This window comes from Athene cunicularia, assembly GCF_003259725.1.
Source record: "Athene cunicularia isolate RWA chromosome 1 unlocalized genomic scaffold, athCun1 chr1_part1, whole genome shotgun sequence".
Classification (NCBI taxonomy): Eukaryota; Metazoa; Chordata; class Aves; order Strigiformes; family Strigidae; genus Athene; species Athene cunicularia.
This window is the reverse complement of record NW_020799091.1, coordinates 65,666,280-65,693,854: the sequence shown is the minus strand read 5'-3', so window position 1 is coordinate 65,693,854 and position 27,575 is coordinate 65,666,280. Positions and strand designations below refer to the sequence as shown.

General features: G+C 41.4%; 1 protein-coding gene across 3 annotated transcripts in view; it reads right to left on the bottom strand.

Annotated features, from left to right (window-relative positions):
- Positions 1-27,575, bottom strand: part of ST6GAL2 (ST6 beta-galactoside alpha-2,6-sialyltransferase 2) — a 177,422-nt gene that overhangs the window by 24,636 nt on the left and 125,211 nt on the right. The window contains exons 1-3 of one of the 3 annotated variants that reach the window (XM_026850796.1): positions 27,476-27,502; positions 26,697-26,762; positions 159-1,161 (exon numbers count right to left, since the gene is read on the bottom strand). In XM_026850796.1, the coding sequence (XP_026706597.1) occupies positions 159-1,161; positions 26,697-26,729 (1,036 nt within the window). In that variant the 5' untranslated portion in view covers positions 26,730-26,762; positions 27,476-27,502. Of the gene's footprint in view, positions 1-158; positions 1,162-26,696; positions 26,763-27,475; positions 27,570-27,575 lie in introns of those variants that run through there. The other 2 variants (XM_026850814.1, XM_026850806.1) reach the window with 2 other exon arrangements.

Below are 27,575 nucleotides of genomic sequence, written 5' to 3'. Positions count from 1 at the left end.
TGAAAAGGCACAGCTTCACTAAACTCCATAAGCTCACATTCATGTAACGCTGGTGATAACAACCAGACCTATGCTTGAGAAGAATAAATCTTTTGCAAGACAAACATGAACACACACATGTACATATATATGCACATGAACAGATGCATTTCACCCACCTATTTCATCCCCTAGAGAGGAGTTCAGTATAGCACCAGCAGACATAACTACAGCACAGCTCCCAAAGCCATGTGTATACAATTTGCCCAGTGGAATTTGGGGAACGTGCTTTTCCCATCCAAGAGTGGAGAAGGGAGCCTCCTTGCCATCTATTGTTTTCACATTCACCCTTTCTTTTAGCTCACAGAATAGCTGGTCTCCTGTCAACTTGGAGTTTCTTTTCCCCTTGAACCGCACCCCATGCTTATTGGTGCTCAAGTAATCTTTCATCGCCTTCTGTAGTCGAGGGTTTAGCATCTTGGAAGAGACATCCCCTTTCCAAAGCTTATAAAGAAAGGATTTCGACATTGTGGAATATAGCCCATCCCAGTCATCAGATTCATCAAGCATCTGGCTTCTCCTGTGCTTTGTGCTCCTTCTCCTCATTCTTCTCTGATGGCTCCAGTTGTTCTGTAAAATATTTCCTTTCGGATTATCTTCATTGGCTGAGATGAATTTTGCTATCTCTGGAAGGTGGTTGTGTGACCGATGCTGACCAGCAGCAAATAAATAATCATCATTCACTTGGTAAAAAGCACTTTTTGATTTTCTTCCTATCTGGGATGGAAAAAACTCATCTTCATTTCTAAAGGCATCTTCCAAATCAGTCCATTTCTTAATATTGCCAGTCCCTGATTTAAATGTACCTAAGAGATCTTCATTAAGAAGGACCTCGTTCCCATCGATGGTTTCAGAGAATGATGGATCATGAATGGCTCCCATGATGACTCTCTGTTTGCCCTGAAGGGGCAGAAGCCTCTTAGTTTCAATGTAAGAAAAGGAACTCGGAACTGGTTCAGCAGTGTTGCTATCTGTAAAATAGATGAATATCACCAGAAAAAGCAGACCCCATGCAAAGATCCCAAACAGCATGAGTTGTTTCCATTGCTTCAAGTTAGGTTTCATGGCAATGCCTTTACTAGCTCCTCTGTGCCTTGAAGTATTGGTGAAGGAAAATGAAACCTGGAAAGAACATCAAATATTAATCAAGAATGGTTCTAAAAATAGATACAATTCAGAAATATCTTAACACGCTTTGATAAAAAAGGTGCAGAATTAATCTCCAAGCTGCAGCACTGAGGATTCAGAAGCAGAAACAAACTCCAGAGCCTGCAGACACTGTAGGAGTGACATGCTTTGGCTGTAACCACACAGTGACAGCTGCTAGCTACAAAAGAAGCTGGTGGCCAGTTTCTACAGTAACACTGGATCCTGCCTTCAGGGAGATCATGTGCCCGCCTGCCTCTGCTATAACGAGCATAGCATGAAGACAGCAAAAGCAAAACCCATGCCTATCTGTATGCACAGCAGGGACAATATTAGCTGTCTTTTGCCACTGAAAGTCCTTACACAGTGGGATGTGAGCAAGCCTGTCCCCAAAGGGACCAGACAGGGAGCACAAACTCTCAGCTGGACAGCCCTCCTGTGCCCACAGCCTGGAAAGGATGGTGCTCTGTGGATCTCATCAAGTGGTAGCAGGGGAGAGCATCACACCAGTGGGTCGGAGGGGAACCTTTTCTTTTCCTCAGCAAGTATGAACTGGCACAGCAACAGTGGGCTATACCACTGGGCCTGCTGGAGTAGGTCCAGAGGAGCGTCGTGAAAATGATCAGAGGCTGGAGCACCTCTCTTATGAAGACAGGCTGAGTTGAGGTTATTCAGCGTGAAGGGAAAGCTCCAGGGAGACATTATAACCGCCTTCCAGTACTTAAAGGGGGCTGACAGGAAAGGTGGAGAGGGACTCGTTACCAGGAACTGTAGTGATAGGACAAGGGTAATTAATGGCTTTAAACTGAAAGAAGGTAGATTTAAGTTAGAGACAAGGGAGAAATTCTTTACTGTGAGGGTGGTGAGACACTGGCACAGGTTGCCCAGAGCAGCTGTGGCTGCCCCCTCCCTGGCAGTGTTCCAGGCCAGGTTGGACGGGGCTTTGAGCAACCTGGTCTAGTGGAAGGTGTCCCTGCCCATGGCAGGGGGGGTGGAACTAGGTGATCTTTAAGGTCCCTTCCAACCCAAACCATTCTGTGATTCTGTGACTTGTCATTCAGGATCAGACCCGAATAAGAGCCACTGTTATACCTCTGCTATGGATGCTGCATGCACACTGAGGTGGCATGAAGGAGCTCCATCTGAAGGGTTTACAGTTTCCAAAAATGGGGAAGGGTGGTACTACTAACCAAATACATGCCTTTAGGATAATGATAGAGATTTACATAAAGGGGGTGAGTACAGAATGTCAGACTTAAACTTGGAAATTTGTGCTCTACTAATACCTGGAGATTTTGGACAGCTTTTGCATTAGTGGAGGGATGTATGGCGCAAAATGAAATAAGGTCTGACCAAGGGGGCTGTGTTCCAAGGAAAATACTCTAACACATTGCTGGACTATCATGCACACTATGCCCTTACATAAACTCACTCTGTTAATCAAGTGCTGTGGGCATCAGTGGCAAAGCTGGCTGAAGAAAGTCTGGTCCTCCCCTATCATAAGCATTATCATTCACCTCCCTGCACCATAGTCATCGTTAGTATCAGTTTCTACACTGCAGTGTAACTCAGTGTACTACTTAGTGACAGATCACTTACCTGATCTGGATTAAAAATAAGCCCCTTCTTCTGGAGTTTTCTTTCTAACCCCATTTGTTTCAATGACTGCTTAACGGTGAGACTTAAGAGCCACTTGTACCAGCCAGCTGCATTCAGAAAAAGGGAACAGGACTGGGGCAGGCTTGGATTTCACTAACAGCCTGCACCTCAGGAGTCACCATCTCATCACACTGCATCCAAACAGCACACACAGCTTACACACCTCTGATAACACCCTGCCTGCTTATACCTGACCGTAAGGAGGGACCAAAACCAGTCACCATACGCTATCACCTTTCTGCAAGCTGCTAAAATACATCAAAGCAGAGTGCAAAGTTTAGATCAAAGCTGTAACTAAGGCTGTCTGTTCACACTGAAAAGAAACCAGCAATAACACTGGCGTAAAGCATTCTCCAGTCTGTCCCTCATTCCTGCAGTGAGACTCTGCCGCTGCCAACACCCCTGTGTATGGGGCTGGCATATTACAAACTGGACCAGTAAACTGATACAGCTGGTGGTTAGCATGGGGAAATATATGCTAGAGGGGTTTTTTTTTTGGTTTGGTTTGTTGTGTTGTTGGTTTGGGTTTTTTTTAAACTGGGTCAGCCCCTTTATCTACTTCACTGTGGTCACACATGCAGTTGTTTCAGCACAAATGAGGAGATTGCCTACCACAACGCAGAGGAGAGAACAAACCGCAGGTGGTATTAGCAGGGATACTTCAGGCTAGCATTTCAGCTGACCTTCTGGGAATGTGAGGCCACCGCATTACATTCCAAACTCAGCCTATTTTAATGATATAGACAAAGCCTAGAACATTAAAAAAGCAAGCTAACTTTGGGACTCAAGGCAGTGTCCAAACAGAGAGAGGATTCATGTCACACTTGGATGACCAAATTTCATTGCAAACACATTCATTTCTAATACACTGAAAAAAAAAAAAAATTGTAAGTGCGATAACCTTGTGCTCCACACACATTTGCCTTGGCGCACACAAACCACATGGAAAAAAGCTATTACTCCGACTGACCCATTTCCTGCTCGCACTCTGCTGCTGCAAGATTGCTCTCTGCAGCACCTCGACGCTCCCCCCCCCCCCCCCAATTTTGAATCACTGCAGGCAATGTCCTGTGGGAGTCGACTTACAGTATATGGCTGTTGTGCAACTTAGGTCTGCCCTGAAGTTACTGCAACCTGCCCACTCGTCAGCGTTCAGATGGTTTGCATTTTTAAACCAGCATTCTTCGACCGTCTGAACTTCTTTCATCCCTTTTTATCATTTTCCCTGCTGTGTTTCCCCAGCACTTTTCAACACGTGGCTTCCAAACCACTGTGTAAGTGAGTCTTTGCTCAGTCAGATGTTTCTCCTGCTGAATATACATTTCTTACAGGATCCACAAAGGAAGCATCTTGTAGAATCTTTTTAACAGACAAGCTTGCAGAAGTCAAAGCTGTAAAGGAAGAGTCACTAATATTTTCCACTGAGTCATGTAACAAGTCCAAACACAATTTAAACATAATCCATAATAAAATCTCATGTTTTTCTCAATTTTTTCCAAGTTTTGTTGTATCTTATATAACCAGAAGTTAATAAGAAATAGAAAGGGTTTAATCTTAATTCAGGTGTGAAACTGTGAAAGGTCGTGATTTCATATGCTTGGTGCAGCAGACTGCCTCAGTGTGAAGCATTAGTCTGGACTCCTAAATCTGATACTGAGTTTACAATCTCAGAAAGGAATGAGTTGCATTATTAATTATTTTTAAATTAAAGTGAATGACTTTCCCCCACACACACACACTTACAAGGTCATAAAAGCACACTTGTCTTGGTTAGCGTGCACATATGAGCATGCACATGACTACCTTTTTCATGCAGAAAAAATTATCTGTGTAAAACAAAAAACAGCACACAGCAGTGTATTTGTCAACACTGCAAGCAAAAGGAAAGCCACCAGTGAGAATAAATCAAAAAACTACATATTAACTACTGCAGAAGCTTATCTACAATCCCTTGTTGCAAGCGGGGCCTCATAAAGGATACTCAAATCTCTTGAAGACTGGAGCTATGGAGGCAAATCTCTGTGCTGCTTTAGTGTTTTTTGCTCACAAGAAAAGCCTTGTCCTCCAGCAGTACAGCTGAGCTGGAAGGGAATTCAAGGTCATTACTGTATTAGTTGCAAGAGGACCCCTACAACCTCACAGGATCTTGAAGTCTGTGCATGGAAAGCTGCAGTAAGTCCAGAGAAATAACAATTTACCTTATCTCCCCCTGCACTAAACATCCAGTCCTCTCCCTCTCAGCCTCTGGGGCTTCTCACACCTCACAGTCCCCAGCTTTGGGAATGTCTGGGAGGGGAGGGCAGGCCCCTCTGCTGCTCACTGGGGAATCTCTCTCTGTACCTTCTGCGTGTGTTGCTGGAGGCAGCATATCTCAATTGCAAGAGAAAAACATTTGTTTAGGAAACAAGAAATTATGATCATAATGAATTATGCTGTCTAAATAAAGAAAAATAGGTGGTTTCACGGGTGTAATTATTGAAGTCCACTGGATGCTTCAGGAAGAAATCTCCATCTCTTCATCTGTGCTCATCGTACACCTTTCAAGCAATTCTACATGAATGTTAAAATTATCATTAACATTGCTCATTGCCTCCAACTTCACCACCCCTGCTGTAATAATCCTTCCTGCTTACTTACAAACAATGAGACTACTAGAGTCAAGGCTCCTGCTAAGGAGGACCAGAGGAATAAATGTGCATCTGGGGAAAACACCCAATCCCGCTTCATCTTCAGTAGAAGTAATAAACCTGTTTGCCCCAGAGGCTGAAGATCTCATATTCCTACATATCTCCTTTCTGATCGGCTCTTTCAATCATTAACTGATTTAAGCTCCAACTACCATATGGAGAGGGGCTTTTTTTTTTCCTTACCTAGTGTCGTTGTTGCATGAAAGCCATGGAACACGAGGCAAGGTACAAACCACTGAAAGTCAGCTGGAAGGGGAGACATGTATTTGCTTAATAGAAGTGCTAGCAGCAGCTATGAAAAAGTCAAAACCCCAAGGGTATCTTTGAAGCATCCCAGGAAATAAAGCCAATTCCCCAGTGGAAACTAAAGGCAAATTTTCCAAAACCGGCACCCGTTTATGGGAAATTTCATCTCGCTACACTAAGATGCAAGAAACCAATGTGTTCCCCCTCCCTTATATAGCCCATTGTTTTGCAACAAGGAGCACTTTTAATTTTTCTAAGGAAGGCCTCCTGACTATTTCTTAAATGAGAAGAGATGGATGAGGGAGATTTTTTTTTGTATTCCTTTGAAACATTCCTCGCTTTCAACACTGTCTATTGTTAAATTAATTTGTACAGACCCCAGCAGCTCAGAGGTCAGGATGGTTCAAGTTGATGTTCTAAGCTGTGCACTGTTATGTTAAATAGGGTTTTTCTTGGCTGCAGCTTTGCATGGAGAAGGTCACCTCAGGGTTATTTGGGGTAGCAAATGTTAGCTGTGGGCAACCGTTCCCAGAGGGCTGAGAATCAGACCAGAGTTTATTTGATGGAAAGCTTAGGCGGCCTGAACAGATAGCAAATGCTCCTTTAGTTTGCTTCATCTCTTAGTCAGCTAATTCCAGCGTATTAAGAAACCTCTGGCATAGGGCAAGACAGCTGGAGGCTGCATTTCCAGGGTGGGGAAACACACTCATCCTCTCATGTGGGAAGTGCCAAATTGGTTTTAGCATTATCACATCGTTTCTGCGGTGCAAGCCATACAGTAGGCAGCAACAGACAGGCAAGCCTGTGGGGAGTGGTGACTGCCAAAAGATGTATATTAGTCTGTTGATGGCCTGGGCACTTGCCTTATTGGCTGTGATTTAGGCCTCCATATTAATGAATGTCTTTTGGACAACTTCCTTGTTAGTCCCGATAAATCTGGCTCCTTTCTTCAATGTTATTTTCAGAGGAGTCAAGCTGCATTCAGCATTATTTGCAGCAACATAAGAAAATGTCTTCTGAAACAAAGAAGAAACATCCAAACAACTCAAAAGTAGGATTCTTTTTCTTCTTTTTTCACTGTTGCTCAGTGTCTTTTTAACTTGTATTTAGTTAACTTCGTGGGTAAGATACTGTGGGAGGTCTACAGATCATGGTATTGCTAACCTGGATCACCCATTAAATGTGATTCCAAGCCAGGGACATTTGGAAAGTGGAATCTCCAGTTCCTGTTTGCTTCTGGGGATGCAGGCAGGCACAGTGTGCCTGTTCTCAGGTTCTCTGATAAAACCTAGGATTTCAAGTTAAAGGGGGTGGGGATAGAGTGGCTTTTTTTTTAGTATTATTATTTTTACTAATGACCCATTTCCAGGAGCTGAGTCTGTAAGAAAATTACCAAATATAGTGAGACTTGCAGTAAAACTCACTCGGGCTGGCATCCCGGCAGCTGGAGAAAAGCTCAGTGGGGCTTCTGCCAAGGAACGTGTCCTAGATTATTCTGTAGGAGCATGGGGGCTTAGATGCATAAATCTCAGCGTTTTAGTGAGAGGTCAAAGCTATCTTCTATGCATCTGATACCCACTCTCCATGCTTCATCATCAAGTTCACGCTGCCTGGCACTGAAGCCAGCTATCACTTTCCTACAGCCCACAGTGCTGCCTGCACAGCCAAGAGACCACATACAGGTTATGTGAGTGTGGGCTGACAGGAGGGAAGTAAAAATAGCCATGCTAGTTCTTAGCCTTCATATACAGACCTTCTCACTGCCAATGGAAATGCTCATCACAGCATCAAGGGCCAGGGAAAACCTGGCTTTGCGGTGACTGACTGCACCTCTCGGGTCAACCTCCATCTACCCAACTTGCAGCACCTTTTCTCACAAGCCATGACAGTGGCTCTCGCTCTGATATGCACTGAGATTCAACAATCTGGCCAGAATTTCCTCCCAAATTTCAGATCAAGGAGGACAACACAACCTCTTTGACTTTTACGGACTGGTAATAAGCCAACCACTGTCTTGTTATCATACCTGAGGTTTTCTATGGAAATGTATTGCATATCATTATGTGTGAAATTCAGAACAACTTCAGTGTAAATCACTTCCAGGCTCTTCAGTTAAAACTACAAAGGGGCAGAAGTGTCACATGGTTGTGCTGAATATAAGCAATTTTCATAACATAAATCAGCTACTACAGCCTCTCAAAGAGCCCCTCACATAGCCATGTCCTACTACCTGTACTCAGCTTTACCTACTTTGGACCTCTTTTTTTGCTATTTGCTCTTGCCATATCTTTGCTGTGCCCTGGCCTTGTTCACAGTGAGATGCAAAGGTTCAAGGCTGCTTCAAGTTTCAGCAAATGTCAGCAGTGCTTGGTTCCATCATGGGGCATGGGTGCAGAAACCACCACTTTGGCCATAATCCCTATCATGTCCTCACACACGAACAGTAGAGAAGCAACTAAGATATCTTTTCTGCCCTTGCAGAACTACTGGTTTGGATGGGTTTTAGTCATATTTCAGCTACCACAGCACTGCCTCTTGATCCAAGCACCAGGAAAAAAAAAATTCTTATCTACATCAGTATAAAACCACTGCAAATATCCCAAGACATTGCAAGTCACTTTTCCAAAGCAAAGTTCAGTATGCCACTGGATAATCATGGATAATCATGTAGGGATCCAGCTTTGTACGAACATCATCCCAGCTGGCTACTCTTACACTTCAATAGTTCCTCTATACAGGCAAAGCCTTGCGGATCAGGCCACAGAGCAGCCTGTGTTTTTTTTCTGCACTACATTTGTTCATCTCTGCTCCCTGTCATAAACTGCAAGTTGTGGAGGAAATGCAATTGTTTCCCTAATCAGCATTAGGGTCCTGGGAATGCTGTACCTTTACCCAAGGCACGCAGGCTGAAACAGCAAGCTGGCTGCAGATAAAAGTCAGGTGTGGAAACAAGGTGTCCTGATTTCAGCTAGAACAGAGTTAATTTTCTTCCTAGTAGCTGGTACAGTTCTGTGTTTTGGATTTAGTATGAGGATAATGTTGACAACACACTGATGTTTTAGTTGTTGCTAATTGGTCCTTATCCTAAGTCTTATCCTTTTTCATTTTCATTTTCCCATACTGTGCTAGTGAGGAGGTGCACAAGAAGGTGGGAGGGAACATGGCCAGGACAGCTGACTGGAAGTAGACAAAGGGATCTTCCATACCCTAGGACTTCATGCTCAGTATATAAACTGGGAGGAGTTGGCCCAGCGGTGCTGACTGCTGCTCAGGGATTGGCTGGGCATCACTCAGTGAGTGGTGAGCAATTACACTGTGTATCACTTGTGGTTTTTGGGTTTTATTTGTTACTTTCCTTTTTGTTACCTTCCTTTTCATTACAATTATTTTATTTTATTTCAATTATTAAACTGTTCTTATGCCATCCCACAAGCTTTCCTTTTTTCTTTCCAATTCCCCTCTCCATCCTACGGATGGGGCGGGAAGGAGTGAGTGAGCAGCTGCGTGGTGCCCAGTTGCCATCTGGGGTTAAACCACAACATAGGGCAATCAAACCAACGGCCATCACTTACTTGCGCATCCTCCATTCATACATAACCCTGTTATTACTGCATTTACTTTTATTGCCGAGATGAGGTCAGTGAGGAGGAAGTGAGTACACTGATGACAGGGAGGAAGAAGAAAGGGCTGGGGGAGGCTGGTGGAGGCTGGAAGGAAGCCTGGCTGCGGAGCAGCATGGAGGGGAGGAAGGCAGGGGCGAGCAGCAGAGAGATTGGAATTATGACTGCAGTGCTAGTGAAAGAGAAAAACAGCACCTGCCAGATGCAGGGACACCTCAGCACTGAGGGAGTGAGAACTGGAAGCAAAAACTTCCTCCTATGATAAGGGTCACATCCTTTCCTCCAGAGAAGCACAGCAGGAGCTATTGCTCATAGCCCAGAGCATCCAACCCTATTTCTCCCAAGCAACCGAAGGGAAAGAGGCCACCACTCTGCTGCAACAGATAGGAGGTCTGTGTGAGCAGCACAACCCATGCAGTGTCTTTCCAACTTATTCTGGGCAGCTCTTCCCAGGTCAGTGTGCTGCTTCCCACCAGCCCCATGCAAAGAGGACCCTGGGGCATTGACCACACTTCTCGCAGATGAAGCATGGCCCTTGCTCCCCTCCCACCCTGTGCACCAGGGCACCCTCGGACTGAGCTTTGCAATGGATTAGCACCCAAACTAGCTGCACGTATTATCCCCTCTTCTACGCTGTGAATGTCGCTTCACACCCCACGCAGAGCTGCTCCAAACTGCAGGCATGGCTGGTGCTGGAGGACCCACAACATGAGCAGGCGTTACTGTCCATCTTCAGCACAGCCTGGCTTTCTGTGGGACTGATCTTTCCCTGACCACTGATTAAGGTTTAATCCCTTTCCCCCTGCAAAAGCATGGTTCAGGAGCAGCCCATGCCTATGTTCTGATGTCATGTGTTAATGAACATGATGGCAGAAATCTCTTAGTGCCCTGAAACAAGACAGAGAGGCGCAGAGAAATGGATAGTCTACCCAGTGTCTAATAAAACATAAGAAAAAAAATAATCCAGCCAACATACATAACTGTATTTGGTTCCCCTCTCTCTTTTTAAGGGACAGCTTTTGATACCGTACTTGCAAAAACACATAATTCAAAAAAGGAAGGAAGTGCTTTGAGGGTTTTTTATTTAAAGCTTGACAGGATAAACGAATCACAGTCTCATTAAATCACACAAATCTCAGGCTGCACACAAGACTAAACCACGAGAAATAGGACGTTACAAATCCTCATGCAGTTCTACACTTCCAGCACAACAGCTCATTTTATTTCTGCTCTTGGCAAGGTTAGAATAAAAGGCTTCTTTTCTTTGCTCCATAAATGTTTTTAGATGCTATATTACTTGAACTTAACACAGCAGTAATTGCACTGAAAAAGGGCAATCTGAATTGCTTCCTGAAAGAAGGAAACGTTTATACTAACACACGCATGAACAGAAAGTGCAGTCACAAAAGGTCTGCTTCAATCCTATCACAAAAAACTTGACCAAACTCACAAATTCTTCCAGGCAGAAATGGCTGGAGAATTTTGATTTTCCACTCTAAAGCAACAATGTTTCTGAGATACAATGATTATCCATTTCTCAATATAACAGTAAATTTCACATCCACAGAGTATGTTTCTCCTGTATGTTCCAATAAAGCAAATCCTATAGGCACTGTGTTTTGTTTTGCTTTTTATTACTAACTTTTTATTAGACTCTAGTTTGTCTTTTCACATATGTTCCAGAAAGTAAGCAAGTCCTTGTTTTAAAACTCTAAAACCAAACAATGGTAGATAAATTATTCCCTATTTCTCAGCTCTATTTCAGTGCCAACTCCTATTTATGTTAACAACATAATTGTAAAAGAGCATTTAGAAAATGATCAGTGTTAATGTCTCATTTTTATATACTCATATACATACATACAAACAACATGGCTTCTACAGGCTTATTTGCTCTAGGCTAAAAGCTTGAATGAAAAGTTTCACCCTGGAAGAAGGCCTGCCAAAATGAAGGATGAAGTCAGTTTAGCCCTTGTTACATTACAAATACAGTCCAAAAGTGAAGTTTCCTGGACTGTAACGATTTTTTCCCCCTTTTTTGTATATTTTAATACTTGACTATGCTGATGATAAGCCAACCTACACTAGCCGGGATGTTTTGTTTGGCTCCATAAAGCAAAATAAAGTGGTATTAGTATTTAAGTTCCTTTGGGTTTTTTCTTTCTCTCCTCCATTCTGGCACTGTTTTATGCATGGCTCAGGGCAATATTAGATTAAACTATGACTAGATCAACAGAAATCTCTTGTGGGGGATACAGCTGTTTGTAACCTGACACGAACCACTGGAACCTGAATCCTACCTGTCCGGAATTTTTGCAGAGAAGCAGGATCTCTAAGAACTATCATCATGAAACCAGTATGAGGAATGGTGACAATTAAATCAAGGCTGTTGGTTGAATTCTTCATAGCTTTCCCCTTTGTGCAGTCATTAATGGCCATGTGCACTGCACAAGGTCTTCTCTCCTAGCACTTGCCATTCATTGCCTACAAGTACATATGAATTTACAAGGTGGAGGGTAGCAGAAAAAAAAATTAGTGTTTCTGAAAGCTGTGACACCATTAGAACAGTGGGAAACTGAGGTAAATGAGAGGCAAGACAGAGCTGGCTAATTTGCAAGATTATTTGCATTAGTTGTTTTTGCTACAAAAGATATGATGGGATAAGATCCTGAGCCCATCCTCTCTTGATACAACTGTGGAATTATTACCATTTGATGCTAATTTTCACCATCATAAGAGACAACAGAATCTAAAACCTTGTATTTAGAGATCTATAGGCTACTACAGATGAATCTGTGAAAGAGTAAATGCTTTTTTTACTAAGATACTTGGAAGAGGTTGTTGACATGCCTTTACCTCTAGAGGAAAGTCTTCATTTAAATACCGACTTTGAAGTCTGAAGCTCATCACTATACATGTAATATATTCCCTTCCTTCAATTCTTCAACAGGTGGGATTCTCAAAATTTTCATTAAAATATTTGTTAGTATTTCAAAGATTAGCTATGCTTTTTTTTTTTTCTTTTTTTTCTTTTTTGGTTTTCAGCCAACAGGCAGGCCTTTGAAATATCACTGATTTCCTTAAAAAGCCCTCCTCGTAAGACTGCCTTTAAGTAGCCAAGACAGGCAAAAGCCCTGCTTATCTTTTGCATGCTCTGCTTAGAAGACGCAGATGCATCTTCTTAGAAGATGCATATGAAGTGCATCCTCTTGCCCGGCACAGAGCATAGCCGTCCTCTCAGCAAAGATGTCTGACATGTCTGAAATTCTCTCTCTCCTCTCTGGCTGCACAGGGGCAACTCAGCACCCTTGTGAGCAGACCCCATCTCAGCTGTGGCAAGTAGCAGCTGGCGTCTGCCCATGCTCCCCTACCACACCCACATGCTGTCTTTCTCTTATGAGACAGTGCTTGCTTCTCTTCAGTTTCATGGTCTTCCCAGAAAACGTGTTTTCCCTCACCGTGGCACCATCTGCCATTTAGGAAGGCTATCAGCAACACTCAAGCCAACCATGTGAAGAATCAGCAAAACATTTGCAAGGATGGAGACAAACTTTTATGTGGTTTTGCCCCTTGCCTAGCATAATACAGCCCCAATCCATGTCTGCAAGCTTTTAAGTGCTAAAGGCAGAGAGCAAGTAATAAACTGAAGCGAATTCACTGCCCTAAATCAATCAGAAGAAGGTTTTCTCTGCCAAAATAAAGAGACTGTTCTGAAAAAGAAATTTTTGTTTTAACATAGATTGATTCCTTAGCAACACCCAATCCTGTCAGACCTATTCTGTTGATGGGGTTTAGTCCTGCTTCAATTCCGTTCAGACACTAAATAAATGAAAAAAAGACAACATTTAGTCTGATCTAAAAACTAGTGCTTAACATTTCTGACATTTTCATGATTCTTGCTTTTCCTTCTTGATTTGCATCTATATTTCTAGTCAGCATATGTTAGTAGAGATGTTTTACTAACAGTTAAAACTGCTATAGCAGGTATAGACTACCTACATAGGATAACTGCAAGCAAAGCAAAATTTTCCTACTTTCATCAGGTCGGGTTTTTTTTTAATGTTGGAGAAAAACACATTGATGTTCATGCTAAATATGGGTATAAAAATGCATAAAGATATACTGTCAGCAATCATAAATTATGCCAAACAGCAATGAGACTCTTGTTCTGGTGTTCAGCTGTATTCAGTCTATTCCAAACTTCTCAGATTTTTCAGTATTTGTGCAAAACGTTATGTGGTGCCTGTTATGCTGTTGCAGAAGAGTAAAAATCTAGTGAATCTGTATTTGGATATGAGGTAGTATAGCAAAGTGCTGGTAATCCACACTCACTGGTAGGAAACCTGCTACTAGTAGTAAACCTACCAATTGCCAAAGCCTGAAATCAATCACTTGGTGAATTAACAAAATTTACAAATGCAATAAAGCAGAAGGAACTCTACACAGGAATAGTCTATTTCCTTAATTCATTGTAAATTGTACTTTATTTTAATGCATTGTACAGTTTCATAGTACTTCTAGTAACTATAGTGAATTGTTTGATATAAAACGCCCAGATATGAAATCTGGTGTTACCTCTAAACAGACCCCGGAGGGCTGAGAGAGCCACCAGGTTATTCCCAGGGAGGAATGGCACAGCTCTGTGAGCTCCATTACTCCACCCCTGCACTGACAAATCTACAGCAGAATCCTGTAGTATCACACAATCCCAAAGTGACATTTAAGTAGAGGAATACAAAGGTTTTAAGATAAATTTTTGAGCAATGATAGACCGGTCTACCTACAAACCACATTTATTCAAACATACCTTGTACCTCACATTCCACTTTTCCACTTAAAAAGCCCAATTCTACGAACAGTAGCAGCCACACAAGCTGGGGTTTTTTGACTTCAGCATGGGAAAATGAGCACCAGTGAGCTTTTCTTAAACAAGCAGACAGACAGTATGTTGTGCCCCGGAAGAACCAAAAGAAATAGTATTTAAAGTTAGTTGGGGAGGAGGGAGTACCCATACCCACAGACCCCCACTGACTGCATTTGCACACAAGCACTGAGTGCCAATACACCCCAAGTTCACATTGCAAATATGGTAGCTGGATACTGCTACATTTTAGTCTAAAGATGCTGTACTTCTACAGATTTTCTCTTCTACTTTAACTACTTTTTGTGATTGCTAAATCTCTTCAGATTGCTCAGAATGAGGCAGAAGTTATTAACACTGAACTCATTTATGATGAAATGGACTTATACTAACTACTGATAATTTTTTTAAGCTTTAATTGTTTGAATTTGATACAGCTCTTTAAGAATCCTATCCAATGTGCTTTCACAAGTCTCAATGGATAGTATTTATCTGACTTATTTACTAATTACTTCCAAATTACAAGTGTCCCTCAGGTCTGAATCATTTTTGATGAAAGAATGAGCAGACTTACATAGTTTTATACCACAAGAGAAAAGAAATAAAAGAAAAAGAGTTTGTAGGGCTCAGATCAAGCAAATGGAAAGCTTGATTTTTTTAAAGCGTTTTCTAACTTTATTACCACATACAGGTAACAATTTGTGCCCTAAACCTTCCATGCCATCGCAATGCCAAGGCCTCTGTTTTGGTTTGGTTTTATTTTTAGTAAATGGAGATAATGATTAAAAGCTATAGCAACAGCAGTATTCCAGACTGCAGATACTGTAAATGTCACTGTCTCCATCAAGAAACTGAATATGGACAAGCACATGAGGAATAATCACATATTTTCAAGCCACTTAAACAGAACATGCCCAAGGACATGCTGTAGAGGAGCCCACATTTCCGTTGGTGGTCAATGTATACAGTTTCTTTTCCAGGAGTTGGGGAATCCAAGTTTATCTGAATTCTAATATATAACTTTTTGCCAAGCACAGTCTTGTAAGAAACAGGCACATTGGGGTCTTTAGTTTAAAATCTTAGGTTGGGCATCACAGAATTGGGGAAAACCCAGACTTTTAGTACATGACATTTGATTTCTAAAAGCACTGTCTTTCTTGGAAAATGTAACATTGTTAATATAATACTTACTTTCTGTACTCTATGTACCCTCTCTACAGCTACTGCTTCTCCAGCATTTCAAGCAGTGACTGATGACTCCAGATTACAGCTGTGTGTTTCCTCCAGCATCACCATGTCATTATCACCACCTCTTGCATTCCAAAACCTCAGGAGAACTCGCATTCCTGTTCTGAACCATCTCCAAGACCTATGAACCAGTAACCATTGCTGCAAGTCTTGGCCCAATCTAGTTTTTTCTTGATGACACTTTTATTCAGCATGCCTGTTTCCAAGTCACTTGACATTTTCCCAAGCACTTCTCATAAATGGGACTCGCAATTTTCTTCTTTTGTTACCTCACTTCAGATGAGTAAAAAATGAGGGGAACCTTTTGCTTAAAAAGGTATTGCATTTCAAAGAACAAAAATATGTTCTGTTTAGCGAATCTCAATGAAAAATACAGTTTCAGTTTGTATCCCAAAACCACAGTGGAACTGATGTGGTATCAAATATTACTTTCTGAGAAATGTGGGCAGTGGGGAAATGAGCAACGCTCCTGTTGCTCTGCTGTTACTGACCACACTTCTGCTTTATAGCCGTTTCCAAACAGTTCGGGGGGGGTGGGGGCGGAAAACACATATAAAGAGACTGACTTCAATCCAGGTAAGGAAGACTTCATAGTCTATCACATACACTTACTGGGTGCATTCTGCACTTATAATACAGTTTTGAGTCATGAAACTCCAGTAGCATCCTTCTAACAGCTTTATTGTCTTTGCACAGCTGTATCATTGTCTGGCTGTTAATGTTCCTGCCTCATTTACTTAAAATGTTAAAAGTGAGTAAATAAGGAAATAATATAAATGGTTTAACGAGGGATATTTTAAAGTCTCATACCTTTAACTACTCTTTAGAAAATAAGTAAGCAAATTCAGAAACCGTGTTAAAGTGGCACTATCAAAAAGCAAACTACTGTAGAATGAGGCCTTTACTTTCTTGAGCTTCCTTCTGGAGCTGGATCAGATGTCTATCTTAGCCATGCTGAATTTCTCAGCAGTCAAGGCTGTGAATTACTATTGGCTGCTTGACTGATTAGACATGGTACTGGTATGCTTGAGACCTTCCAAACACAGCAGGGGTTACTGCAGCAGTAGACAATACTATAATATTGCAGTATTATAGGCTATGTAGTTTTCTATCCCTTCTCTCAGCTTGTGCAACGAGTTTATGAGACTCCTTGGAAACTTTCATCTGCAAGCACAGGATGGAGTAGCACCAGTAGTAAACTCAAAGCTTTGCAGCTCTGCATTCTGAAGAGCACAGACATACTATTTCTAGAAATGCCAAGAAGATAAAAATTCATTGAGGTGATCTCCTCCGCTGGGGCCCTGCTTACTGAAGAAACCATTCAGGGAGTCTCTATGCAGAGCACTACAGTGCCATGCAATGATGCTTGAACTAGCTCAGGAATCAAAAGATGCATCCTTATATCTATATATTTTGCTTTGCATTTCCTCTTTGATGTCTGTGGATTTGGTGCTATCACCACCTGAAGAATCCTCAGGGTGCTTTCAAATCTTTTATTTATTGTTTTAAAAAAATAAAAAGCCTCTGCATCACACCGACAAAAGCAAAGTTCCAGCTGTGCCCTTATTTATTGATGACCTTGCAAGAGCAATGTATATTCCAGTGACTGCAAGGCTTAATTATTTTAATTCCGTGGTCCACGAGTTTTCAGCAGGGTTTCTCTACTGCTTCCAGCTTTTGCAGACTGCAGCAGTATATATGATCACTGGTTTAAGTAGCTGTGATCACATTACACCCACCCCACACTCTTCTCATTGGCTGCCTATAAAGTGGCAGATTGATTTTTAGCTGGCTCTGTTGGTCTTTTTAGGCTCCTAATAATAAAATGCCTGAGCAAAGAGAAAACCTTCTGATAGTTATTTTATGCAGACACACTTTTCAAGGAGTTAACCCATGATAATCTACTACATCTTGACAGACAATCGTATGTTAGGTGTGGGGTGTGTTAGGGGAGAAGCAGTAACCTCCTTCTGCTACAGCTGCTAGCACCAGTACAAATGGCAAACAGGACAAAGACTGTGCCTTGCACAGACATGGAGCACCTCCTGCCCTCATGGGCTGCAGAGCTCAGCAGGTGCTGGGTGATCCTGCCTGAAAGAGTCCTACCAAACACTGATCAACAGCACCCTGTCTCTTCCAGGAGCAGCACCTCCTAACTTCTGCTGAGTTTCTCCTGGAGCTTTTAAACTCAAGCCCGGGAAAGAAAAATACAGTTGAGCATCGACTTCAAACACTCTCAGCCTCTGTGTTGGGGTGAGGGCTCATTCCAGTTTGACATCTGTTCCTGCCCTGCTCACTTTGTCTATAAAGTGACTCAGTCAAATTAATTCAGTGCCTTTAAATACAGCGTATTTAGAGACTTTTGCTCATTTGGCTCCATCTAACCATAGCAAGTATCTGCAATGGTATGCTTTGCTCTTCAAATAGTTCAGAAAACATTACTCAGAGCAGAGAACAGGGCTGGCGCACAACCAGGTGTCACTCCTATACCAAATTAAGTCACAGCTATGGTGCACTTAAATAACACTTCTATGTCCACAAACATTTTCTCTGGGTTTTTTTCTACTGCCTATCTGAAATTTTGCAATTTTGGCAGCTAGACAATTCAGGCTACAGATGTTTAGACACAATGAAGAGCAGTTCAAAAGCACACCTGGAGAATACTGATCCCAGTCTTCAGCCATTGCCATCTTCATAGCTTTCCACAGCAGGAACTGCCACTAAGGAAACCCTGAACGACAAGATGTCCATCATCCAGAAACATTTTTTGCCCAGAGGTGAGAGTATAACTAGGCCAACAGAGACATTCTCTTCTACCAAGTAGAGAAGGAAAAGCTGTATTAAGCAGTGAGCTCTCAAGGCAGACACTTCAAGAAGTTCTCCAGTAATAGTCAGGTGGGATTAGGACTTCAACTATGACTCCTTCTCCCATGGATACAGGGCTAACGCTTCTGCCTTACCACATATGCCTATACATAGCCATGCACAGTTTGGCTCCAAGCTATACTGCTCTGAATTTATCCTTTAAAAAAAAAAAAAATCTAAAATAAACAGCAAAAATACAATCAGCCTGAACAAGAAATAACAGTGAACAATTACAATGGAATGAATATCAACTATGCAGAAATATTTCTAATGGAGAGATTAGCTTTCTATAACAAACTCTAGTTTTAACCTTCATAACTTCAACAAAGTAAAACCCAGTTACATGAAATTTCACAGTCATGGTCTTGTGCCAAGGAAAGCTTCTCTGGAAAGTTTGAGGTAGATCGGCCAAGGCATCTTGGAGATATGAGAGTTCCAGAAAAGTGAGGTGTTCTCCATTTCTTGGACTGTTTCCTAATTTTTTTTGGCTCAACTTAAAAATGGTTGGCTTAGACATTCCAAATTTGCTTGGCTACTACTGGTGCCTTTGACTAGTTGCAGGCTATTTTATTACTAAATGTGGGTTTGTGCAAATTCTGAGCACTGCAGTTGTTAACACTACATGTTGGCTTGTACATACTGTAGGCAAACCAGCCTGGCCTACTGCAGGCTCCTCACTCACCTCATCAACTGTGCTCAGGAGGCAAGCACCAAAGCTCAGGACCCTTCCCTCAGGTCCAACTGGGTGTAAGAGCTTGGCTGGACTTTACAGTCTTCATGGGGGAGCTACATTTCATCAGGCTGAAGAAAAATAGTCTCAGGGTACTTCTAAGCCTTGCCAGTACCAAAGTGCCTCTCTTGGAAAGGTAAACACACACCAGACACAGATGGTTTCCTCCCCATACTTATTGTCATCCTCCTACTATACCTACAATTCATACTTTGCCTTACTCTCTGATGTGCCCAAATGTTTTCCCAAGGGACATCCACATAACTCCCAAGCACCTACTCCTCCATGGATTATTGATCCAATCTATTATCTTTTCCCATTTCCATTTCCGCAGTCATTGCCAACTGTGTTGGGGTCTGGGTGCTTCTGCTGAAGCTTATTCCCTCTCTCTGGTCCATCCCCTTGGTCTTCAAGACCCTCTTCTAGACTGGGTGCCTCATACACATAGACACAACATACCTTATTAGACTTCTGGGCAGGAAAACCCAGGGGAAAGATCTCAGCCGTCAAGAAGCAAATTTCCCCTGAGCAAACTAAAAGCTTTGATGAACCTTGGAAAGACTGAGGCTATGGAATTCACTCCTGGTGGGGACTACTCTGTTCACAATCTTGATTTTGATAACGGATACTATGGCAACCTCATGTATGTCTTGACACAGCCTTCAGCATGGTCAACTACTTTAAACAATTCTCCTTAATCTTTGATATTTCCTTTAACAATGACTGTCACCTGCCGAGCTGCCAGGAAAACAAGCAGTGCACAGCTGATGAGTGGTGGAAAACATGAGGACACTAAAAACACTGCTTGGTGAAGTATGTTTCTAAGAAAGTGCCTCAGTTAGAGACCTATTCTTTTTGAGATGCACACATGCATGATTCCCATTAACAGGAGCTCTTCGAGTGCATTCAAAGCAGAATAGACTTGAAAGTGTCTACATTAACCCAACATTGATCCCACACAGAAGTGACTTTTAATAATGACACATCCTTTGACCTACTGCCTCTTACTTTTGCTCTTCAGACTCAAGACTTTGCAATGACGACCTCACCTACATTTAAAAAACAAAAATGGTGATACAAGCACAAAAAAGAAATTTCTATAAAATATAAATTATCTACCTATTAGATAGTAAGAACTGCAGTTTTTCCACATTTCTTACCCAACTGCATATTTATCAGAGCTCTTTTATTTGTACCGGCTTCATATATCTGTTTTGTCACCTTTTAAATGCAGATAATCTGCCTCAGAGGTTTGTTCTTCTCAGGAGACACCATGCAAAGATCAGCCAGGTTTTACAAAAATATACAGTCCTGTGCTGGGTCAGCACAAACCTGCAGAGTGCCAAGGAAAGCTGCAGGAGGACTTCCCATGGTCTCCCACAGAGCTCCTGCCTTTGCTGCCCTTTGGGAAGGGATGCTACTCCGATGCTACTCCGCTCCATCTCGCCAGCCACCGTGTGAGCTAATGAAAAGAGCATGAGGAGGATCTGCATGCACTTTCCTCCCCCTCTCAATCCACAGAGGGCCAGTCACAGTCTGACCCTAACTTAACACTCAGGCTGTAAACTTACTTAACACTTGTAGAAGAATTTATTTTTCTCATACATACTGATGGCAGCATATGGCCCATCGACAGGTTTATTATTGTAAGACACTTTTTCCACCAGGTTATAGTCTTTTTTATAAACATATGTTTCAGCACATAATAAAACCCCCAAGAACTATTTCTGAAACATAATCGCTATGCAGGCACTGAAACTACTTTTCAAGGTTTGTCAAGATAATGAAAGAAACAATCTTTTAAGGGACTTGGAGTTTTCTAAATGTCTTTTAAATGTAAAGTGTACTGAGTTATGCATGTTAAACAAAACCAAAAAAAAAAAAAAAAGTGAGTTCACTTTGTTAATGCCACATTATTCTCCATTTTGTCAAAGCAATCATTTTTATACTTAGTAAAACTTCTCCTTACGCTAAGTAGACCTTTTAACTGTGCTTTAAATCAGAACATGTGTTTTATGGGTGAATGATAAGTTTCTGAAAAAAAGGTCACATATTGTAAAGAAAATGTCAACACCACACTGCTACAGTCGTGTGAACTCATCAGTGTAAAACCACCTCTTGATATTTTGTGCCCTTCAGCTGTGCTAATAAAAGGTCTGTGTGTTGAGTCAAGGTAGTTAGATTGTAGCCTTGCATCTATCTGCAAGACTATATCCAAGTTAAATATCTCAAAATATGTCACTGCTTGATTTTCCTATAAACCACACTTGTGTTCTTAAGAAATAAGATTTCTTGTCTATGAAGCTATAATGCAATGTCTATGCTTGCATCACAGTCTTTAGGAAAAAAAAAAATAATCACATAGCATACACTGCTTTATTAAAAAAAAATCTTACACTCCTCTCATTCATTAATCTTACACTCCTCTCATTCTTAATGCTTCTTCTATAACGCCTCATGATATATTTAGCCCAAGCAGTCTTTGTTTTAAAACCAGCTTCAAAATATATCAAAATATGACCCAATTCATGTATGTTTTTTAGGGCCTTTGTTTCCTACCACCCAGGTTTATTGTTTCCTGTTGCAAGGAGCCTGCAGCTGGAATACAAACTATGACTCACAGGGGTCTAGACCAAAGCCCACTTAAAGGCAGTACAAGACCTTTCACTGATTTTACGGGACCAGGTATCGGGTCTGTAGTTTACTGAAGATGCTAGAGGCCTTCCAGACTGTATGATAGAATGCACTAAATACTCCTTAACCTCTAGAAAATAATTTTGCAACCACTTTGAACATTTCATTGGTATTCAGGGTATTTTGGGGGAGAAAAAGCACTTCTCTGTGTCCCCCCATGACACTCCCTGTTTTAAGACACTGGAAAAAAAAATAAAAATCACTTACCAGCAGATTTGAAGCTTAAAGAAAAAAAAAATCCCTAAGTTTATCATAGGCATACTGTTATAATTGGCATGCATGGGCTTGCATTTAAAGAAAACTCATTTGTTAAAATTAATCACCGACTTCTCAGCCAATTTGTCAGTAACTACTATCAAGTCTGGACATGATTAGCTTCACTGGGAGACAGAGGGTGCCCTCTATAATGCTTCGACAGGATGAAATCCTAAACTCAGTGAAGCAACTTATTCACATGGAGCCAGCACCTCATGGATGCTACTGTAAGCTCCACTTCTTTCGGCTTTTACAAATGAAATTTCCTTTCTAGGAAAGACAGGCCAACAGTTCCAACAATAAAACGCGCTCTTTCTCCACTAGCAGACAGGGCGCGATTAGCAATCACAGATCCCTAGACTGTGTTTGGAAACACTTAACTGGCAGGATAGGTTTGAGGCTAAGATGAGGCGTGATGTGCTTGTTAGCCACTCTAATGAGTCTTTTCGACAAGGGGGCTGGCTCTGCTCATCTAATTGCAGCGGCTGCTCCTACGATGTGGAAACCTATCTATTAGAAACCACATTTCACAGGTGACAAAACAGCTATCAGATTGTAACAGCTTTCATTTGTTACTGACCTCCATTCCCTGCCGCAGTGTATGGGTGAAGAGCCCAATACCCCATTACCGGTCCAGAACCAAACACCCCTGCTCTGTGTCGTGAATTATAAAATACCTACAACATTCTTCAGATTTGCAGTGAATTGTGTTTAAAGAACACTTTGAATTAGCATCTTCTTATCTAGGAATCAGCCTCATAAAAGAATGTCAAATTCTGCACTACTCGGTTATGCAAAGACTGAGAGCATTTTGGACCACGATTGTAGAGCACATCACTACATTTTTATACACAGAAGGTATTTACTTAGGTCCCTGTGCCTCAAACAAAGCATCATGGGCAGAAGAGACACAGTATTTTGTAGAGACAGGATCAGAGCTTCTGCTGAGGGTCAGACATGACAGTGACCAGACCAAAACTAGTCCTTCCAGTGATGGACTGAAAGGCAGCTCCACTACCAAAATTCAATACAGAACTTGGCATAGCAGAGCTACTTCAAACTGAGAATCCTATAAAGATCTCTCATCAAATTTTATCCCCCTGGACATTGGGCTCCATCGATGACATAACAGATGCACAAAGTTGCAGACCGAATCACCCCATCTCACTAAGTCTTCTTCATCTGGTGGGCCACATACCTTCCACTCAGACAGATATGTATCACAAGGAAAGAAGAACCTTTCCACAGTTAACAGTTCACATGATTTTGTGTTCAGTCCCCAGAGAGCACCTGCAGGCATTTCACAATCCTAGCTATAAACTGCCCTAATCTCAGATAGTATTTATAAAACTTAATACAATAAACAATGGACTGTACAAAACCTGCGGTGAATCCTACTCTGACGACAACCGCAGACCTATGCAATGAATAACATTTACTTTACATTTACATTTAGATTTCTGAAGACCAGTCTTCCAGAAAGCACAATGCAGTAACACACTCAACCAGCCGTACATTTGCATTCCAATGAAATGTAACAGCAACCCAGGCCACCACATCCCAGAGCCCAGCTCTGCTCCACCTCCCCAGCTCCCATCAAACCTCTCTCTGGCTGTCTTCAGCAGCATGGCCTCTCCAAAGTGACTGGTGTCAAAGAGGGCTTTGAAAGGCCTGTAGACCAACAGGGTCTGTCAGAGCATCTGTCAGTAGGAAGTTCCCAAGGTCAAGGACCCTCATCAAGAACACTGACAACAGCTCCCTGACATTTAACCCTTCAAACATTTATCCTTATGGAAAGAGCCAACCTCTGAAAAATGCATACAACAAACATTTAATGATTTTGGCATACTTTGCTCTCAAGGACAAATACTGACCCACTGTTTCTAGTCTGTGTAAAATTTTCAGACCGAATAAAAATCTGAATTTCTTTACAAGATTGCTTTTCTCAGAAGTGCTACTGATCAAGGAAATAATTTTTCTATGGTGGTACCATAGAAAAGACTGCATCTAAAATACAAAATGTTCATAAACCCAATTTTTTTTTTTTACATTATTCTCAGGTATAATATGGTAGTTGTAGTCAGCTTTTCATATGATCTTGCACCCTAAATATGACAACATGAGGTTTATTGTCTGAAGATGGCATTCATTACAGAATGAATATATGTGATTCAGCACATGAAGAAGAGGTTTGCTGTATCTGAACCTTTTATTGTAAATTCTTTGTGGAGCATCCCATGCCACTACTTTTATATTCTTAGAATAATTTTCAAGACACACTGTGTAACTACAATAAACACTCTTAACTTCAGCAATCATTAAAAAAATTCAGATAAAAAATAATTGCAACTTTCCAATTTGTGTCATGGTTTAGTGGATACCTAAATATGAATGATAGTTTTAAGGAAGTTCAAAACATATTACCACACGATGGCACGCAGAGCAATTGCTCTGAATTACTACCAGCAAAATCACAATGTGACTGCTTTTAGTTATGCAAATTTGAAATGTAGGGGCAGGACTGCAAATGAGAGCCTAAAAAGTGCAAAGTTCAGGGAAAAGCCATGCATGCAGCTGCTCCAAAAATAACCATGGTCAGATGAAAGTCTGAAAGCAATTATTTGGGCTGAATATTGTACACAGACCACTGCACTAAGCTTCTATAATTAACCAAGACAAAAGTTCAGATGGTGCCTAATAAACCATTTACTACATTAATTATATTCAAGTGTGGCAGTCTAATGCTTGAAATAATTTAAAGAAAAGTATCTGATGTTGTAAATTTCTTTCTTTTTCAATCATCAGCACCAATGTTACTAGCCAGTCTTTTTAACACACTTCAAACGCGTGAAAGGGATACTGCTTAGTGTCAGGAAGAGCTATTTAAGGGTTGTAAACTTTTACTCTGAGGAAGCCAGCAGTCTTACTCGACAAAAATTATTTCTGCACTACGAAAGTAGCAGCAAAGACAGATTTTCCGTTCCTTGAATCAAGTCCCTACGCCTTTGTTCCAAAGTTACGGTGTCGTGGGGGCACTTTTTTTTTTTTTTTTTTTTTTTTTTTTTTTTTTTTTTGGTAGCAGCAACAGCATCTCAACAGATCTTCGCAGATCAACAGATTTACAGATTTCCCACTGACCCTGTTCCCTGGATTTGCCTTCAAACCAATCACATGGCATTTGTATACATCTGCAATTTTAACAGTGTTTACAGCAATGTCTTATCAAGATAATTAATATTAGAGAGGTATTTAATATCTTTTGGCTTCTTTTAATGCCATTAGTAGCTAAATACACGGAAAATGAGCCAACACCATATGCCCAAGCACTTCTCTGCAGATTGCCAGCCAATTGCTTAGAAAATACAGGGAAGTTCCCAAAACATAATCTGAAAACTACTGCAGAGGGATTTGCATACAATTTCTGATGGACCAGTAGCATTCCAACAATTTAGGTAAAATCCAGCATATTCCACTAGTATATACAGTAACTAACATACACAGCATCAATTCACAATGCAATCATTAGGATGCTACCAATAAGATGCTGTTTTATCTCATTTCACTAATATGAAATAGAAACAAAAAATCAATTACAATTGATTACAATTATTTTCTATTTTGGTTTCTTAATTTTAAATCTGAAAATGCTATCTCCAGATTTTATTTATGCACAACTATGTTTAATCTATGTTTAATCTAAGAAGACATATAACAATCATTCTGCAGATTTCAAAGAAGGACAGAGATAAGGTCAACGTATAACTTTACCCATATGTCTTTCCACTGGGACGTTTACATATGCAATCCTAACATCCCTTTAAGCTCCTTTTATAAAGTTTTTATAACACTTTCCTTATTGTTTGGCCTTTCTTTTCTTTTCCCCAATAGAAAACTTATCACAAAACATAGATGTAGAGGTCTGCGGCTTCACAACAAACCTCTAACATTTTGTATACATCCTTCAACTCTGAGTGTGCAGTGTGGACAATGCTGGGAAATCCTGTCCTCTGCCCAGATGAACTGTACAAGAAAAAAGAGTTCTGTGACTACCACATCAGGAGTTGTGGAGGTCCTAAACTCCATCAAAGATGACTTCTGCTTACAAAGAGTTCAAAGTCTTCACTTACAGGACCTCAAATCCAGAGGTTTTGCAGCAGATGGCAAACAGAGCCCTCCCTGGTTCAGCAGAGGTGTCTGCCAAGACGTCCCTTTGTTACCAGCTGTAGAATCAGTGCCGAATATCCTTGCGTTTGAAATACGCAAGCAGGACCTCACTTCCAGACCCTTTATCACAGCTTCTCATTCAGCAACAAACTGCACATCTTTTCCCAATAGCGCAGCTTTTGGTCTTAGCAAGACACACAAAAACAATGGGTAACCACCATAGGATTTCCAATCAAACAGTATTTTAATCAGAAAGCGCATATGAAGGAAAAATACCTCTAAACTATTTCAGCTTTAAAATAGTAACAAAAACCCCTGTCAAAAAAACCCCAAACCTGCAAGAGCTTCATCTTTCAATGGAAAAAATGTAGTAATTCTTTCCCCATATTCAAAAGCCCCACACTATCAAAACCAGCTGAATCACTTTTGCATGAGTTTTCCAAACAAAAGAAGATATATACGTATATATGTATTACAATTACCTGGATGCAGACACCACGCCTGGAAAGTTTCATTGTAAAGGGTTAAAGTTCAGAAAGTTTGGAAGACTGAAAAAGGAAAATCAGATTGAGAAAGGAGCAAAAACCTTAACCTTGTGGTTTGCTGCTGCCTCCTGCCTACCAACATTTCTCTCCACATGAAGAAACGAGATGACTAAAGCTTACTCCAGCGGTTATCAACTAAATTACTTCAACGACCAACCCAGTCAAAGTTTTTTCTAGTACCAACTGAAACACGTTACCATGACAGAATAAACTACAAACGGTAGTTGAGTATTAAAGATTATAATGTTACTGATAAAATACGTAAGTAGACTACAAAAAGTGATCTACACTGCTTGTTAAATTCGCAGAGACCTTTTTTTTTTCTCCTTGAGAATATCGATTTTTATAAGCTAATGCGACTGCCTAACTATTTATAAGCACAATCTGCAAAAGCAAATACAGAACTAATAGAACAGCCTTGAAAAGCAACCACAAAAAAAAAAAAAGGTCTCATTTAAATTCCTGGAAAGCACTGCTTTTCTAAACATATCTATTCAAGCTCTCTTGAGCAGGCGAGCCCTCCTAAAAACACACACTGCATGCTCTCCGCCTGAAAACTGTTAAGCCAAGAAGCCACTAAGCTATGCCACTGAGAATCCATATGGCTTCACGTATAGGATTCTCCTTCCAGCAAAGGCTGCACAGCAGAAACCCTCCCCCTCACCCCCCCCAAGCAAGCCCGAGGGCGCCTTCCGCCCGGGGGTGCCCCCACCTACCGCCGGGGCGCTCAGGGCTCTGCGGGGTGCCTGCCCCCCGAGGTGCGGCAGCCGGGCCGGGGAGGGCGCTCCGCCTCGCCGCTTCCCACGAGGCGCCTCT